Below are 16,785 nucleotides of genomic sequence, written 5' to 3'. Positions count from 1 at the left end.
AGTCAGGGATGGAGGATTCAGCCAGGGCTGATGGTCAGTGGGGAGATCACAGCCAGGGATGGAGACCTGGATGGATTTTGGGATGAAGGTCAGGGATGGAGGACCCAGCCAGGGATGGTCAGTTTGGAGTCAGGGATGAAGCTGTGGGATGGTTTTCTGGGATGAAGGTTTGGGATGAAGGTCAGGGATGGATTTTGGGATGGAGGTCAGGGATGGAGGACACAGCCAGGGATGGAGGGCAGGGATGGATTTTGGGATGGATTTCTGGGATGGAGGTCAGGGATGGAGGTCAGAAATGGATTTTGGGATGAAGGTCTGAGATGAAGGTCAGGGATGGATTTTGGGATGAAGGTCAGGGATGGAGGACCCAGCCAGGGATGGAGGGCAGGGATGGATTTTGGGATGCAGGTCTGGGATGAAGGTTTGTACGAAGATGTGGAATGGAGGTGGGTCAACCCCTCTACCTCTACTCTTCCTCAGTCGCTCTAACACCCCACCACGCACCTTTTCCCCTCCCACCACCCGTTCCCCACCCACCCTCCCCACCTCCCCACCCCGTCCCCCGACCCCAGTAACGCCCACACCGATCGATCTCCCCCCCCCCCTCATTACCCCTCAATCCTCCTCTCTTCCTTACTTCCCCCGATGGCTCCATTCCCCCTTAACCCCCAAGCGCCCCCCCTACTTTTCACCAGACCAGCGACTGGTCTCCTCTCCCTCCATCCAACCTCCCTCTTCCCCACTTTACCTCACCTACACCTTCAACCTCATCCCCCTCTTCACTCGCCCTACCTCACACTACCGAACACTTCAACCATACTGTGATGCACATCCCCCTAACCCGTCATCTCCTTCCACCCCCCGACCCGAGGTCCCCTCATTCTCCCACCCCCCCACTTCCCCCCCTCACACCCTCTCTGCACTTGTTTTTCTCTTCCCCCCCCGCCACTCGACGTTTCCCCCCCTTCGCCACGACAGCTGGTAAGAGCTCGACTAGCTTCATGACAAACGTCGAGGGATTCTTGCTGTGCTGGCACAGTTTTTTCTTGAGAGAAAGCGTGGAAAAGCTTTTCGCTAAGATGTAGGCGGCAAGAGCCGCAGAAGACGGGTTACTACAACTCGCCGAAGGTAGGTGCCGGTCCCGGGCGTCTTTCAGCAGAAGCCGGAGGTCCAGAGCGCACCGCAACCGGCACAAAGCTCTGTGCGCGAAAAAGCCGCTTCTTCGCCTCCGGGCGACGAAGAGATCGGCAGATGCTGAGACGCGAAAAACAAAGGCGCAAAGCACCGGGATTGAGTGCACAGCTCTCAAACGGAGCAAGGACAAGAACTAAGCACTTTCCAGATGTTTAAACTTACTTTAACATAGGACGGGAAAAAGTTCTCGGACAACGTTTCATTGCATCCTTCTAAGCTACTTGAAGTACTCTGTGGGGAATCTTACTTTTTCTTTTCGTCTCGGAGCTGGTAAGAACTCGACTAGCTTCATGACAAACGTCGAGGGATTCTGGCTGTGCTGGCACAGTTTTTTCTTGACAGAAAGTGTGGAAAAGCATTTTCGCTAAGATGTAGGCGGCCAAGGCCGCAGAAGATGGGCATCCGCAGCTCCCCGAAGGTAGGTGCCTGTCCCCAGCGTCTTTCGGCAGAAGCCTTGGTTTGGAGCTCACGGCGACCGGCACAATGCTCTGTCCGCGAACAAGCCTCTTCTTCACCTCCGGCAGACGGAGAGCTCTGCAGATGCTGAGATACGAAGAACGAAGGTGCACAGCACCGGGATTGAGTGCACAGCTCTCAAACTGAGCCAGAACAGAAACTAACCACTTTCCAGACATTTAAACTTACTTTAACTTAGTAAGTTAAAAAGTTCTCAGACAACTTTTCTTTGCATCTTTCTAAGATATATGAAATACTCTAGAGCGAATCTTACTATTTCTTTTAGTCTCGGAGCTGGAAAGAACTTGACTAGCTTTACGAAAAACGTTGAGGGATTCTTTCTTTTCTGGCACAATTTTTTCTTGAGAGAAGGAGTGGAAAAGCTTTTTCGCTAAGATGTAGGCGGCAAGAGCTGCAGAAGACGAGTTACCGCAGTTCCCCGAAGGTAGGTGCCGGTCTCCAGCATTATTCGGCAGAAACCGTGGTTTGGAACTCACCGCGGCCGGCACAGGGCTCTGTGCGCGAAAAAGCCGCTTCTTCGCCTCCGGGAGACGGAGAGCTCGGCAGATGCTGAGACGCGTTAAATGAAGGCGCAAAGCACCGGGATTGAGTGCGCAGCTCTCAAAATGAGCCAAGAAAAAAACTAAACACTTTCCAGACGTTTAAACTTACTTTAACATAGGAAGGGAAAAAGTTCTTGGAAAATTTTACTTTGCATCTTTCTAAGCTACTTGAAGTACTCCGTGGGGAATCTTACTTTTTGTTTTCGTCTCGGAGCTGGTAAGAACTCGACTAGCTTCATTACAAACGTCGAGGGAGTCTTGCTGTGCAGGCCCAATTTTTTCTTGAGAGAAAGCCTGGAAAAGCTTTTGCGCTAAGATGAAGGCGGAAAGAGCCTCGGAAGACAGGTTTCCGCGACTCGCCGAAGGTAGGTGCCGGTCCCCGACGTCTTTCGGCAGAAGCCGCGGTCTTGAGCGCACCGCGACCGGCACAATGCTCTGTGCGCGAAAAAGCCGCTTCTTCGCCTCCGGGAGACGGAGAGCTCGGCAGATGCTGAGACGCGTTAAATGAAGGCGTAAAGCACCGGGATTGAGTGCGCAGCTCTCAAACTGAGCCAAGACAAAAACTAACCACTTTCCAGACGTTTAAACTTACTTTAACATAGGAAGGGAAAAAGTTCTCGGAAAACTTTACTTTGTATCTTTCTAAGCTATTTGAAGTACTTCGTGGGGAATCTTACTTTTTCTTTTAGTCTAGGAGCTGGTAAGAACTCGACTAGCTTCATGAAAAACGTCGAGGGATTTTTGCTGTGCTGGCACAGTTTTTTCTTGAGAGAAAGCGTGGAAACGCTTTTTCGCTAAGATGTAGGCGGCAAGAGCCACAGAAGACAGGTTACCGCAACTCAGCGAAGGTAGGTGCCGGTCCCCGACGTCTTTCGGCAGAAGCCGCGGTCTTGAGCGCACCGCGACCGGCACAATGCTCTGTGCGCGAAAAAGCCGCTTCTTCACCTCTGGGAGATGGAGAGCTCGGCAGATGCTGAGACGCGAAGAACGATGGCGCACAGCACCAGGATTGAGTGTGCAGCTCTCAAACTGAGCCAGAACAGAAACTAACCACTTTCCAGACGTTTGAACTTCCTTTAACATAGGAATGGAAAAAGGTTTTAGACAACAATTCTTTTCATTTTTCTTAGCTATTTGAAGCATTTAGTGGCCAATCTTGCTTTTTCTTTTCGTCTCGTAGCGGGTAAAAACTTGAGTAGCTTCATGAAAACCTTGAGGGATTCTTGCTGTGCTGGCACAGTTTCTTCTTGAGAGAAAGTGTATAAAATCTTTTTCGCTAAGATGTAGGTGGCAAGAGGCGCAGGAGACGGGCATCCGCAGGTGTCCGAAGGTAGGTGCCAGTCCTGGGATTCTTTAAAAAGCGCCCGCGCTGTTGAGAGCTCTGTGAGCTTTGCAATGGTGTTTGCATGCGGAAGCCGCTTCGTCGTTTCCGGGAATATCAAAAGAATAAGCACAAGCTTTAGAGTCGATTGCACCCACTGTGTAGACTTTGGCTCATTCCAGGAGGAACAATGTGTCATTTCTTTACGCTAGGTGTCGCTGCTTTTCAAGGTTTGGCTGCTTTTAATCATTTCGGATGCTGGATGTTCAAAAAATAAACATAACATCTTTTCTTTTAAATCAGGTGCTCACTGACGTAGATACTATTAGACATAGCAGACTGCAAAAAAGAGCTGCAATAGATTTATTGTTAGTAGCAAATGGTCACGAGAGTAAGGAATTTGAAGGAATGTGTTGTATGAATCTTTTTGACCATTCTGCAGCCATTCATAAGAAACTCACACAACTACAAGATAGCATGAAGAAATTGACTGGGAAGGAGTGGGGTTAGCATGAATGTTTTGAGGGATGGGAAAGGACTGGATAGTTGAAAGATCTCGTAAATGGAGTGTTCTTTTTACTAGTAGTCATTATTTCATTGCATTGTGTTATTCCATGCATGGTGAAACTGGTATGCCTCTTGGTAGAAAAAACTGTGGAAAGGGTCTGGCTGGTGCAAGAAGAGGGGGAATTGTGGCAATGTATCTGAACCGCTTAGACTACAGTGTGCACCAGCCATCCAGCTTGGAACAGTTCTTCTCAGAATTTTCTCAGGGCCCTCTGGAATTCATCAAGACATAAACTATGCAAAAACAAGAGAGGAGAAGCTGAGAAACCCGATTCCAAGACCACAAGAACTCCAGAAGGGGTGGAGGGGGGGGGTGGAGGGGAGGGGGTGCAAAGTACCTGGACTGTAAGGAAGCACATCTTCTGAGAGGTGCACACAAAATGCGTGGACAAGACAAAGGCACCAATAAGAATTGCGTGATTAGCGTGTGCAAAGAGTCAAAATGTGTAAGTGCATCATGTAAACCATAAAGGGCTTCTGCTAAATCCTCTTGGTCTATTGTGCAGGAGTCCTGAATTTCCCATAAGTGGTACTTACTAAAAGGCCTCCTATCTTAATGCTAGAGTTACTGTCTGTAGGATGATTCATGGGAATAGTTTCTTTTTTATCCTTCCCTTGCTGACATCAGCCAGTTTCATCTTTTCCTGATTGTACTGGTGGCTATGCATTAGTTATGAATAGAAGGGAATGAGTTTTAGGGATATGTTGCAAGGAAATAGATTGGTAGCTCTGCTTCCATTTCCACTGTCTAAGAAGAACTCCGATTATTTTTGGCCCTTTCATAGACCTCTGACTAGATTAGCATTTGTCTTTGATTGACCCCCTAAATTTTAGGCTACTAGGCTTGACCAATGTATGGAAAGAGGAAAGTCACAGAGCTTCGGTGGTTCCCTTGTCAGCAATTTCTCAGGAGCAGGGAGATTTCTGTCCTCAAGTTTGTTACTTCAGCTAGCAGATTATGCTCATGCCAAAAGGAGGTGAGAAGGGTGCTTCCTTAAATGGTTAAATAATTCTTCCTGCTATTTGTGACGCTTTTGTATTACTGGGGTTTGTTACAGAAAGTTGGATTAAATTGCATGCATCAGCTCTTGGGGAAACAGAGTATTTAGCCAATAGCATGTAGGCTTTTATCAACCTGAGATTGTCTTAATGGACCGGAGGCTTAAGACACAGTAATTCCTGCTAGTTCCAACTCCACCTTTAGGCTCACAAACCAAATGGTAAACCTGCATCAGCAGGGAGGGACATGTAATTGTTTTGTCTCCATTTTAGAGAGAAGCTAATGAAAAAGTTTCACCAGAATCAGAGCAGGCTGTGTAACAAGAAGAGCGTCATGAAAAGAGGCCAATCCTATCCTCTTAATATTGCTATTTGTGATTGGACTCCAATGAAATGTGTCAACTCTGTGTTCCTGGGTATCGCATCAGTATTAGGTACTTCAGCTGTTGTACTTCTCTCCTAAAGCTAAGAACAGAATCCCAAGTAATCTTGATTCCAAGGTCACAATTCACCCTGTGATGCTGACAGGTGAAAAAGGAGTCGAAGGTGCACCAGTAAATGAACTTGAATGGCCTATCTAAATCAGCGGCCACTGATTTCCTGAAGGCTTAACCAGGTCAGTTGCCCCTATTTTTCTTGGGATTCTTTTAGTCTTTGGTCATGTTTTTCTTGGGATGCTTTAAATGCTTCCCCATGAGTTCAGCCTCTGCTCTCAAATCCTTTGCTGTCATTTAAAGTATCTCGATAGCCTGGAAATGAGTTGTCTTTATTTCTCACCTCATTATTCCCTTCAAAAGGTTGTTTGCCTCAAGTCTCATTTTTGCTGATTTTCTGCTGGATCATTGTCAGATGGCAGCAGGTGTTTTGTAAGAGCAAGTACACAATCCTATAGCTTGCTTTTCTTTGGATTTGGCCCGTCTAGAAAATGGAATGACTGAGCATCTCCAACAGGATTTTCTCTCCCCATTATGTTTCACAGGAAGGGCAGATGCAAATCGTCTACCTAAACTCTTGGTGCTGAAGAAACTGGTGGTTTGCTGTTGCATATAGGTAGAACTTTCCAAACGGAAAGCCTTGTAAAACCATGGCTGAGGCCCATTATTTGCTAAGTCAAAGAGGATTATGGGAAAGTGAGGCAGCTGAATCAGAGGTAGATCAGCAAGTTCTAGAACCATCACGTATTCACAGCGTGGTGTATGGCGCTTGGTTGAATTATGTTTGTTGTGGCTTAAAGCTATGCTACTGACAAAGGCCTGACGGCTTCAAGAGCCTGGCTTTTGCAAGAAAGCGGCTCTCCTTTGCAGCTGCCTGGGGACTCTGCATCACTACGGACTCTCACGCCCAGTTTGCCAAGGACATGATGAGTAGGAATGTTGCAAAGCTGCTGTGTGCATATTAAAGGAACAGCAGAGAGTGAAGCAGTGGACATTTCTGGGGTTTAGTACAATGCTGCTGCACTGGTGCCAGTTTAGTCGGTTTTCCATCAGTGGCAATTCTGTCTAGAAGTACACTGCCCAGAGTCTTTCTAGCATTTGATGCCACTTCCTTACTGCTGTTTTAAGACCTTCCTTCAGTTTAAAGGATGATACAATCTTTACATTAGGAAGATCCCTCTTAGGAAACACTATGCCAGAGGAGTCATTGCTCCCTTTTCTTTTGCCTCCTTTGTAATTTTGATAGACTCATTTCACATTTCTGCTAATGTCAATAAGAATGCTGAGACTACTTAGCGGGGTTGATGCTCTCAGCTGCTTTCCTCTTTCCTACTGCTTCATACCGGATGTGACTTAATGGCCTCATTTTGCAATCAGCATTTGGCTGTGGTTTGCTAAAAACTGGTATGCACTGCCAACTCCCAACTTGTGTGTTGGCATTTGAGGGGCTTTGATGGGTTCCTTGCTGAGATTGCCATGCACTGGACTTTCACAGTCACAAAGACTTCATCTACCATGGGTCGAATTTCAGTATTTAATACTCTTTTCTGGAATGTAGGCAACCTAGCAGCAAGTACTAAATTTGCTTCAAGCCCTGTCTTCCCAAAGGACCATTCAAAAAATTGCTTTTCCCTTCTGACCAATCTGCCAGTATTTCAATGGAGTATTTGGTACCTTAAATGAACCTCTTCGAAGGGATCTCATCACAGACAATATCTCAGGCTTTCTTGAAATACTGGCTCCTTTGGATTTCAATTCTATTCAGAGTGCATTTAAGATGTTTTTTTTCACTGAAGCCATTCAGCAATGCCTCTTCTCTTCTAAAACGTGATGCACGTGACCAAGATGAATCCCCGTGAAAGCTTCTATAGATATCAAAGTTCATGCCCAAAGGACTGTGCTGGAGGAAATCAAATACTAGCCTAGTATTTTGAATCCAAATGATTCCTCCCAGTGAGGCCTGACAGGACGGTTTGGCTTTGAATCTGAGCATGTGGACAGTAGTGGATGGTCCACAGGTTGAAAACAGTGTAGATTCTTCTCCTTTTTTTCATTGATTGCTCAGAGACTGAAAAGGCAGCTGCAAATTGGTAAATACATCCCTACAGATTCAAAACTTGGTCTTCTTAATTTGCATCTCCACCATAACAACAGATGGTTAGAACTAAAACACAGATGGGAATTGTATCGCTTCTCAGAAATGAAGCAGGAACTGGCCCATGGGCCTTAGCAGTAGCTACAAGTTTTTCAGCACAAGGCATCTCAAAAGTATTTTAACCTTACAGTACTTTTCTGTCTTATGCTTTAATCTCAAGGATGCAGCTAAAAAAAAAAAAAAAAAAAAATCTCCACAAAAACCAAACCCCTACCAAATAGAAAATAAGCAAAATAAGTAACATATATAGAAAGAGAACCCATGGTTATTACTCTCCAACCTGGTCTTCTCAACACACTCTCTAAAATGGAATGGTTTCCCCATCTGCTTTGAAACATTTTGCAGCAAAAACACGCTTAGGTCCTAATAGGTGTTTTGTTCAAAAATCACTTCTTCTGGCTTTCTGTCCTTAAGCGGGGTAAGATGGCTGCGCTGGCAGCTGGCCAAAGGAGGTAGGAAGAGTAATCATCATCCCCAACACTGGGGCTAAAGAAATTTCCACAGAAAATTACCTGCCCTATTACTTGTTCATGTGTTGGGTTGAATGTTCAGAATCTGTTTCCATTTTTCCCATTCACAGGATGTTCTATTTCCCAGAATTCCAGCCCCTCAGTCCTGTCAGAACAGCCCGCCATAGGGGGCTGTCATGGGGGATCTGCTAATGTGCACTGACTCTTACCAGTATAGTGCTTGTCACTGTTGCAGATCAAGAACTTCTGAATAGTTTTGATTCATGCTCTTTGAGGGGTTGAAAACAAGAAAAGAATGACTAGACATTTCCATGATCAAATCCCCTGATGGAATAAAATTAGGAACATAATCCATGCAGTCGTTGTTCTAAGAAGGGAGATGAAGGGTCCAAAAGATAACTTGCATACTTCCTGTTCTAAATCCCTTGTTATCTGGCAAATTGCAAAAGATTCCAGATTTCCATTACGTGAAAATGCAAACCAGATTCAAATGTGAAGCTTTACAGTTGACAGGATATAAAACTTCATCATCCATTTTTAAATCTTTGAGATTGTACTTCCTATTAATACCCTGCGGTTTAGAGCTGTAATTCAGAGAGAAAAGAATGCTATTTTGAATTCGTTCTATTAAATCATCTTGTCAGCACTCTCCTCTTGGTTTTCACTTCAGAAACTCTGTACGAAAGAGTGCATTAATGCTAGTGCTCTGCATCAATTCTTTTCAAGTTTCCCCTGTAATCCTTCTTTCAAGGCAAACCGATAAAAATCCGCACTTTCTTACTCCACCACTTCTAAAATTTTATTGAGAAGCAAAAAAGAACCCCATCAAACAACTAAATCTCTGCTCCAATCAGTATAAAAAAAGCAGTCCATTACCTGCTTTCTTAGCAGATTCTTTAGCTTCTATTAATATGGCAACCTTTTCTTGCTCTTCTAGATTAGAACCAAATTCTTACAGCATATTAGGAAACATAGGTTTGCTGTATCTGATTCTTAGATACAGAAGTCCAGCAAGGAGTTCAGACCTCAAAAGATGTGTCTGTACAACAAGATTCAGCACAACGTTGAGACATATTAGCTACTCTTCAGGAAAAGCGGCCAAGCGGAAACTTTTTAGACTTCTATACGATCATGGCTGCCTGCTTCCAGAACCTGACATAAGTTGCTGGAAACTAGCTGCAATAATATTGTGGGCAGTGCTGTGAATGCAGGACATGGTAATTCTTCCCTTCCACTGAAAACCTCAAGTGGAGTCACGTCATTTCTGTTAAAAATTCTGGATTTCCTTGCAAATTGGAAAAATAATGATAAATAAAGTGTTCTGTTCATACAGTTTAAACCTAATGTTCAAAATGAAAAAAATATCCATTCAGATATGGTCTGCAATAATACAGCAGAGAGAAGATGAACCAGATTGGCCTACAAAAGGAAGAAGTGAAGCAGAATTTGGGAATTTGGAAGACGTTGTGATGAATTATTCAAATAAATAAAGAAATTAAATAAAACCTACCCAAATTCAGTCAATGATGCACAGACAGAGAAAAGGAACTAGTTGCTACTAATATTTCTTTCATTCTCTGACAAGAGGTCCAATGATCCTCTTGTTTGCATGGAAGGTTCTTGGAAAAGACAGCAGCCTTCTTCTTCCCAACATATTCCTCAGAACTCCAGGAGACAAATCATTTGAGCTATGAGGAGTTTTCTCTCTGTCAAACTCCCAGAGCATAGCCAATATTCTCCTCCTTTAGGGATCCTCGCCACCCTGGGGGAGTGGTGGATAGTCTACAGCCCTTGTACGTCAGCCAGACACTCCGCCTTATTTCCCATGGCTTCTGCAGCAAGGACATCATCTCCACTGGCTTTCTAGCCAAAATATATGCAAGGCACAACAAAGAACATAGCCAAAACCTTGAGCACAGCTTATGGGCTTTGAAAGAAAATCTCAGGATGGCAATACTGGATCTTCTGATCCAAACCATGAGGAAACCTTTCTTTAGAGGTGTTGGGAAAGATGAAAGTTTGACAAGAAAGTCTCACAGATATGTATGCTTGGCAGAAAGATTTTTGAATGTGGAGTCTGATGAATGAATAGAGTCGGAAGCAAGTTTTCATCTAGTAGGAAAGAACTGCTGGGCCAGTCTTACTGGATAACCAAGGAGGCAATGAGTATGTTAGTTAGGAAAGCATTTTATGACTTAGAGAAAAGGATAAAACCACCCCAAAGAAGAAGATTTTTTTACCAAGCAGGAAGACAGCACAGGAAAACAAGTCAGCAAATGTGGCAAGCAGAAAAAGGTCTCCAGAATTTTCCACTGCCAAGAAAACTGAAAAACAACTTTCAGCTTCCACTGTAATGTACTGACTTTTAGTGAGTGGAGAATAGTAACATGACTATGGTAATTAGAGTTGTTATGATAGGCTATATATAAGAGTTAAGGGATAGATTGGTTCTACTGTATGAAGATGCTTAGCAAAGTATATAATGCATTGTAACCAAAACCTAAGGCTCTCCAGGCCTGCCTGCAGCTAGAACTGACAGCTGTAGGTACAGGCTCTGTCAGCAACCACCCTGGACTGCTGCAACATCTTTGATGGAATAAATGGCATATTGGAGAGCCGCCTGGAGTCCCGCATCCCTCATTTAGGCTTTTACATGGAGTGAAAAAAAGCTTCTGTGTATTGTACAAAAAATAGCTATGTAATCTAGAGCTGCATGACCCAATATTTCTATTGAACTGGAACAATTTCTATCAATATTATGGATCCACTTCTTTTCAGTGCATTTGGCAAAAAACGTAAAGTATCATTTAAAAGGTAATATTGGATGCGTACTAAGTACTACGGATTAGTTAAGGTGTTGGTTTGGCATGGCTTGGTTTTTGGTGGGGAGGGAAGAAGCCAACCACAGAAGTGATTTTTTTGTGGAAAGCTCCTAGAAACTTCCTCCATGCCTGGCAAAGTGAATCCCTGCTTGGCACTAAGAACAGACATGCTGCTAAGCCAATTACAGAAGCTGGTAGCGTCTCGGTGATATATTTAAGAAGTAAACCAAAAATGCAGCTAGTTGACTTTGAAGTTGGGAAATTATTGGGTTGGCACCTCTTCTGGTTTGAAAGCAAAACCTGTGAGACACTCTGTTGCAGTGGTTGTTTATTATTGTAATGCAGTTCTAGTAGTCCGTTTTATAATCCTTCCTATTTTGTGCTGTTCTAGCATATGTTATTATTAATGGATTGTTCCTTTCCCCCTGTAGTGTTGGTTTTTGCCCTAGCTTTCCATCTCCCAAAAGACCTGCCCTTTTGTTTCCTGTTCCTTCTCCCATTGAACATCAACCCCTCCCCAAGCCTACCACTTTCTCTAGAAACTTCCCTATCAATTTTGTGCCCTTCGAAACCCCATGTGTTTGTTCAAGGTATTCTCCTCATCTGTAGTCCCCTACTGGTTTAAGCATTGTCTTCCCTGCCTTGTGTTCCACCCCCACTTTCTCCAAGTGGCTTAAAGATTGTATCCGCCCCTGGGACCTCCCCCCATTTATAGGTTGATGTATGCCTTTGAGTCAGGGTCTTTCAGTGTCCTTGACCCTCCAGGGAGTAAACTGAAAGACATACAGAAGACCTCTCCCTGTTCCCTGTCCCTGCCCTCAGCACAGTTCTATCCCCAAGGCAGTCCACCTGTGTCATAGGGCAGCTGTGCCCTAAAGCTGCAGCCCAGATTCGACAGCTTTCTTGGGGCGGCCCACTCTTGCTGCTGGTGTCGGGAGCTAGTCGGGCTGAAGAAATCCGGCACAGCAGCAAGACTCCAAGTCAGACATACAGTTTGTTAGGAAAAGGGAAAAATCCCCACATACATGCAAGAATACAGAAGAAAAACCACTGACAGAGTCAAAACACAAGATGATGTTTTGCTTGTTAGGGTAGTGGTAGCAGTTGGATGAAATGGTCTTGTTGAATAGGTGATTCTGTGGAAACCATCTGGTAGCTCTTGTCCTCTGGAAAACCAGTGAGTAAGTGTCACCGACATAGTTTAATAAAAATCCTTTACGTAGGATTTTTCCTGTCCTGAGAACTGAGAGGCCTCGGAACAAACTTGAAACAATTCTTATCTGCTGCTGTGGAATGCAACGGGGAGAAATCTGTGATTGGCCCCGTCAGACTGTTTGCAATTAAGAGCCTATCACAATTCACCTGTTCGGCCCGTCTCGGGCTGAGAAGACTTCAGTTTACATATTCTTTTCTGTTCTTAGGATAGCTTTGGTAGTGAAATCTCTAGCTTTATTCTTTTAGTATAGTTTCTATATCTTATATATCATATCATAATAAATCAAGCCTTCTGATGCATGGAGTTTACTGTCTCGTCTCTTCCCTCCTCCTGGGGCCCCAGAAAACCATTGTAACAAATGGTGAACCCGAGTGAATAAAGGGACGTCGCCACAGAAGTGGCTTCTAGACAGAAGCTGAAGAACTGAAGATCCTGAAATTGGGCAGAGTTCACAGCCAAGGCTGGCCACAGAGACAACCTTTGAAAAGTCTCCGAGACAAGACGTCTGGGAGTCTTCGCAGCACAATGCAGTCTGCTGAAGCCCAGAGGACACGGTCGCAAGGTACTGTTTACAGTTCCCTTCCTGAAAATGCTGCCCTTCGTGTGAGGCAGATTCGGTTATGGACCAGAGTGCCTACGGAGACGGAGGTTCCATTCTCTCCCTCAGAGGAGAAACTTATCGGCCTCTGGAGGAGATGGGGTCGGGAGGACAGCATTCCTATGCTGACGACACATTTCTATGAGTTTTTCCGGTGGGCAAAACACCATGGCTTTTTCTCTGATGTGCTGTATGCCTTTGACTCATATGTTTGGGAATGCATGGAATTCATTATCCGAGATCTTTTTTACCGGGGACTCGGTTTCCCTCGAATTTATCCACATTTCAGAACTCTCTTCCCAGTTTTGAACCGGAAAGCGTCTGCATATCAGTGGATTGCGGATGCACGGGGCTTGTCTCCCTTCTCCCTGGAGCTGGAAAAAGGCAAGCCTGTCCGAATCCACAGCCTGCAGTTTCCCATCCCCCCTGACTGGGCGCGGGGGGGGGCGACGCTTTGCTCGCGGCAGAAGACAAGTTTTTTTCTGCGACCTTGGAGCAGGAGCCGACGGACCTGCTTCCCCCCCTCGCTCCTCTCGGGGGGGAGGTGGGTTGGCTCTGCCACCTAAACCAGGGCCAAGGGCCCCGCCCCTGCCCGCCCCAGAGGAGGGGCCGGTCCCTGCACCCTTCCCGCGGGTCCGCCTCCAGCAGGGGTGGACCCATCGCCTCCAGCAGAGCTTGTCAGCGGTTCCTGGACGAAAGCACCACCTCCCGCGGCTTCGCCCGCGTTGCTAGGCGACACACTCAACAGCAGAGACGATCGACGGCAGCCCGCCCTGGAGTCGGGACCTGCAGCCCCACCCGTGGGCCCGCCTCCGGCGGGGGTCGGTCCCACGCCGTCCGCGCCGGTCCCTCCCGCGTACGACCCTCCAGCAGAGCCAGTGAGGGCTCCGACCGCGGCGACCGCACCCCTGCCGCCCCCCGCGGATGGCACGCCGGGGGAGGGAGCGGAAATTGAGAGTCTCCTAGCGGAACCGTCATCGGACCTGACCGCATCTGCTGCCGTGGCGCCGGCGATCAGCCGGGACCTCCCCCCGAGCTTTCCGGGCTGTCCCGAGGCTGCCCCTGCGAGGGGAGCTGGGACAGGGGAAGGGGGTCCCGCCTTGCCCCTCCATGGGGGGGGTTTGGCTAGACAGCTGATTGCAGGCTCGGCCCGTCTGCTTGCTTTCAATCTCTGTGTTTTTCGCGGGCTGACCAGGGTCTGGTTCGGGGTTTCCCGCTGGGGGTTGGAATGCCTGACTCCCCCTGCGCGCCCTTGCGGCGTCAGGGAGGGGGCTCCTGAGCCGTCTGCCTCCGGTCCCCAGCCCAAAGGGGGTGGTTCCGAGGGGCAAAAAGAGGGAACACCTTCTGCATTTGCGATGCAGAGGCAGGAGACACAGTGCAAAGTGAGCATCGCTCATCTGCTGTGGGGACAAAGCACCCCCAGATCTGGGGTGTTGTTCCCTTGGAAAGCTTTTCTTCCCCAGCTGCTGGTCTGCACCAGTTCAGCGGGGCTGAAGCGTTTGGTCACTCCGGCTGCCCGGATATCGGCAGCTGTGTGTCGGGTTGAGAGAACACAGAGCCCGCTCTGCGGGCCGGGTCTGGGCTGTTTGGCTCGGTTCCCTGGGCCAGGGCCTCCCGGCCAGCGCCTGTTGGGTTTGGGGGCTTTCTTCCCCCCACCTGGACCTGGCCAACCGTTCCGCGAGCCGGGTCTGGGGTCCCTGTTCCCTCCACGGGGTGCAGGGCCTCCCGCAAACGGTGGCTGGTGGACCAGCCTGTTTGGGGCCTCAGTGGGCCATTGTCTGCTACTGCTCTTTCAAGAAAAAAAAAAGAAAAAAAAAAAAATTAAAATTAAATAAAAAGGGTTGAAAGAGCTAGCAGCTCAGAAAATTTTGCAAGCCTGTTTCAGGACCAAAAGGGACTTTTCAGCACTGTCAAAGAAGAACATCTTCAGTTTGGACTTTTTCCTGAAACTCAGCTGTTTGGACTTGAAGCAATGAACTTTCCTTGGACTGTTTTTGCATTTTCTTCTATTTTAAGATTGTTTTGGTGATGTCATGGGAATTTGGTGTTTTGCAGGTGAAGGGTTTCCCTGATGGTTCTACACCAGAATTTGCTTGATCTTTTGATTGCATTTTCTTTTTAATTTACTAAAATAGGAAGGGTGAGATGTCACCGACATAGTTTATGAAAAATCCTTTACTTAGGGTTTTCCCTGTCCTGAGAACTGAGAGGCCTCGGAACAAACTTTAAACAATTCTTATCTGCTGCTGTGGAATGCAACGGGGAGAAATCTGTGATTGGCCCCGTCAGACTGTTTGCAATTAAGAGCCTATCACAATTCACCTGTTCGGCCCGTCTCGGGCTGAGAAGACTTCACTTTACACATTCTTTTCTGTTCTTAGGATAGACTTGGTAGTGAAATCTCTAGCTTTATTCTTTTAGTATAGTTTCTATATCTTATATATAATATCATAATAAATCAAGCCTTCTGATGCATGGAGTCTACTGTCTCGTCTCTTCCCTCCTCCTGGGACCCCAGAAAACCATTGTAACAAGTAAGGGTGTCCGTTCCTCTGGGAATGCAATGGAAAGACTGCTTGTTGCATCCCAAAACCCAGATGATATCCTACTAGGATGCTTAGCTCCTCCCCTTTGTGCAGGGTATCTCACAATGCCTTTATATCGTTCTGAGTCATGCTGTGGGTCCTTGATTACCCGTTAAACAGCAATGGCTCCTGGATGGAGTTATCTCTGAGTCATGTGGCAAGACATTGATGGGCCCATTAAGAGGAGGTAAGGAAAGAAAGATGCCAGCCGTGGTTTCCGCAGTTCTGGAGGGTGGGAATAGAATGCATTTTTATATTGTAAGCTAGGACAATAAAGGATGCAGGTTTTTGCTTAAGCAGGATGTTTGTATGGATTTGAAAAGTATCCTCATACTAGAGGCACAAAAGTATTCTCCTACCCCTTTTAATCATCTTCAAATGAAGCAATTCTCACAATAACCTAACGCATGAATGCTTTGTAAGTGAGTTGAAGAAACACCCCAAAGATAAGTAGTGTTCAACTGCAGAGAATTGTTTAGGGACATCATAGCCTAATATTTTAAATCAGGAAGCATGAATGGATGGGTCTTTTTTCCTTAGTTGACTACAGAACCAGCGGTCCTTTGCAGGAGGGTGTTAGGATTTAGGATGACACTGGCAACTAAGAGCATGGCTACATAGGAGGTGCTACTTTTAGACCAGAACATTCAACTACTTAAAGGCAAATAGGAGAATAGCTGATTAGTGACAACCCAGACAGGAAGAGTCTGCGGCTTACACCCTGGGAACAATAGTAGCACATTTCAATTGTAGAAAACCATGCATTTCAGAGGACCAAGCATCAGTAAAAATAAAAGTTGGAGTAAAGACATTCTAGTGTTCTTATCAGAAGCATGTTCCTCCATATGAGAGTATTTAGAAAAGGACAGCGCATTCATGAGGAAAGTTGTGCCAGTTACAAAACCTGCAGAACAAGGCAGAAAAACTTATACAATATGCATCCTCCAATGCAAAATGAAGAAATAAGCATTTCAATCTTCCATGGAATTAATTGCATTTTATTTGCTATTTTCATTGCAGCTGCTAAAAAATGATTTTTTTTAAGACTGAATTTTATGAATTCTGCAAAGCTATCTTTTTGAATGTCTTCATACCCATATCATACACTGAGGTAACAAAGAGAACAGCAGTGGAAGGAAACCTGGACCATCTCCCCCTCCTTGTAGCTTTAGGCCAGTGAATGATTAGAAGTTGGCCACTTCATTTGAGATAAATAGGCTTTACCAAGAGAGAATATTATCCAGCCTTGATCTTTCCTTTGGAGCTGATCCACTTTGTAGTCATCAATTCTTGACTCAGCTGGCGAGAAACAATGGCATTATGTGCATGGATGTTAGAGTGCGCTGATGGGAAAAGAAGTTTTCATCTTCAGGTCCTTGCTTCAGAAATATTCCAAATTGATCAG

At 45.9% G+C, this 16,785-nt stretch overlaps 1 protein-coding gene across 1 annotated transcript in view; it reads left to right on the top strand.

The window, feature by feature from the left end:
• Nucleotides 1–2,529: 2,529 nt before the first annotated feature.
• The window catches only part of LOC127060717 (atherin-like), a 19,163-nt gene continuing 4,907 nt past the window's right edge, over nt 2,530–16,785 (top strand). Inside the window, exons 1-2 of the mRNA XM_050984778.1 lie at nt 2,530–2,578; nt 13,444–13,673. Of these exons, the coding sequence (XP_050840735.1) occupies nt 2,530–2,578; nt 13,444–13,673 (279 nt within the window). The remainder of the gene's footprint in view (nt 2,579–13,443; nt 13,674–16,785) is intronic.

This window comes from Serinus canaria, chromosome 25 (genome assembly GCF_022539315.1).
Source record: "Serinus canaria isolate serCan28SL12 chromosome 25, serCan2020, whole genome shotgun sequence".
NCBI lineage: Eukaryota > Metazoa > Chordata > Aves > Passeriformes > Fringillidae > Serinus > Serinus canaria.
The sequence above is the reverse complement of the archived record's forward strand: the minus strand, read 5'-3'. Positions and strand labels throughout refer to the sequence as shown.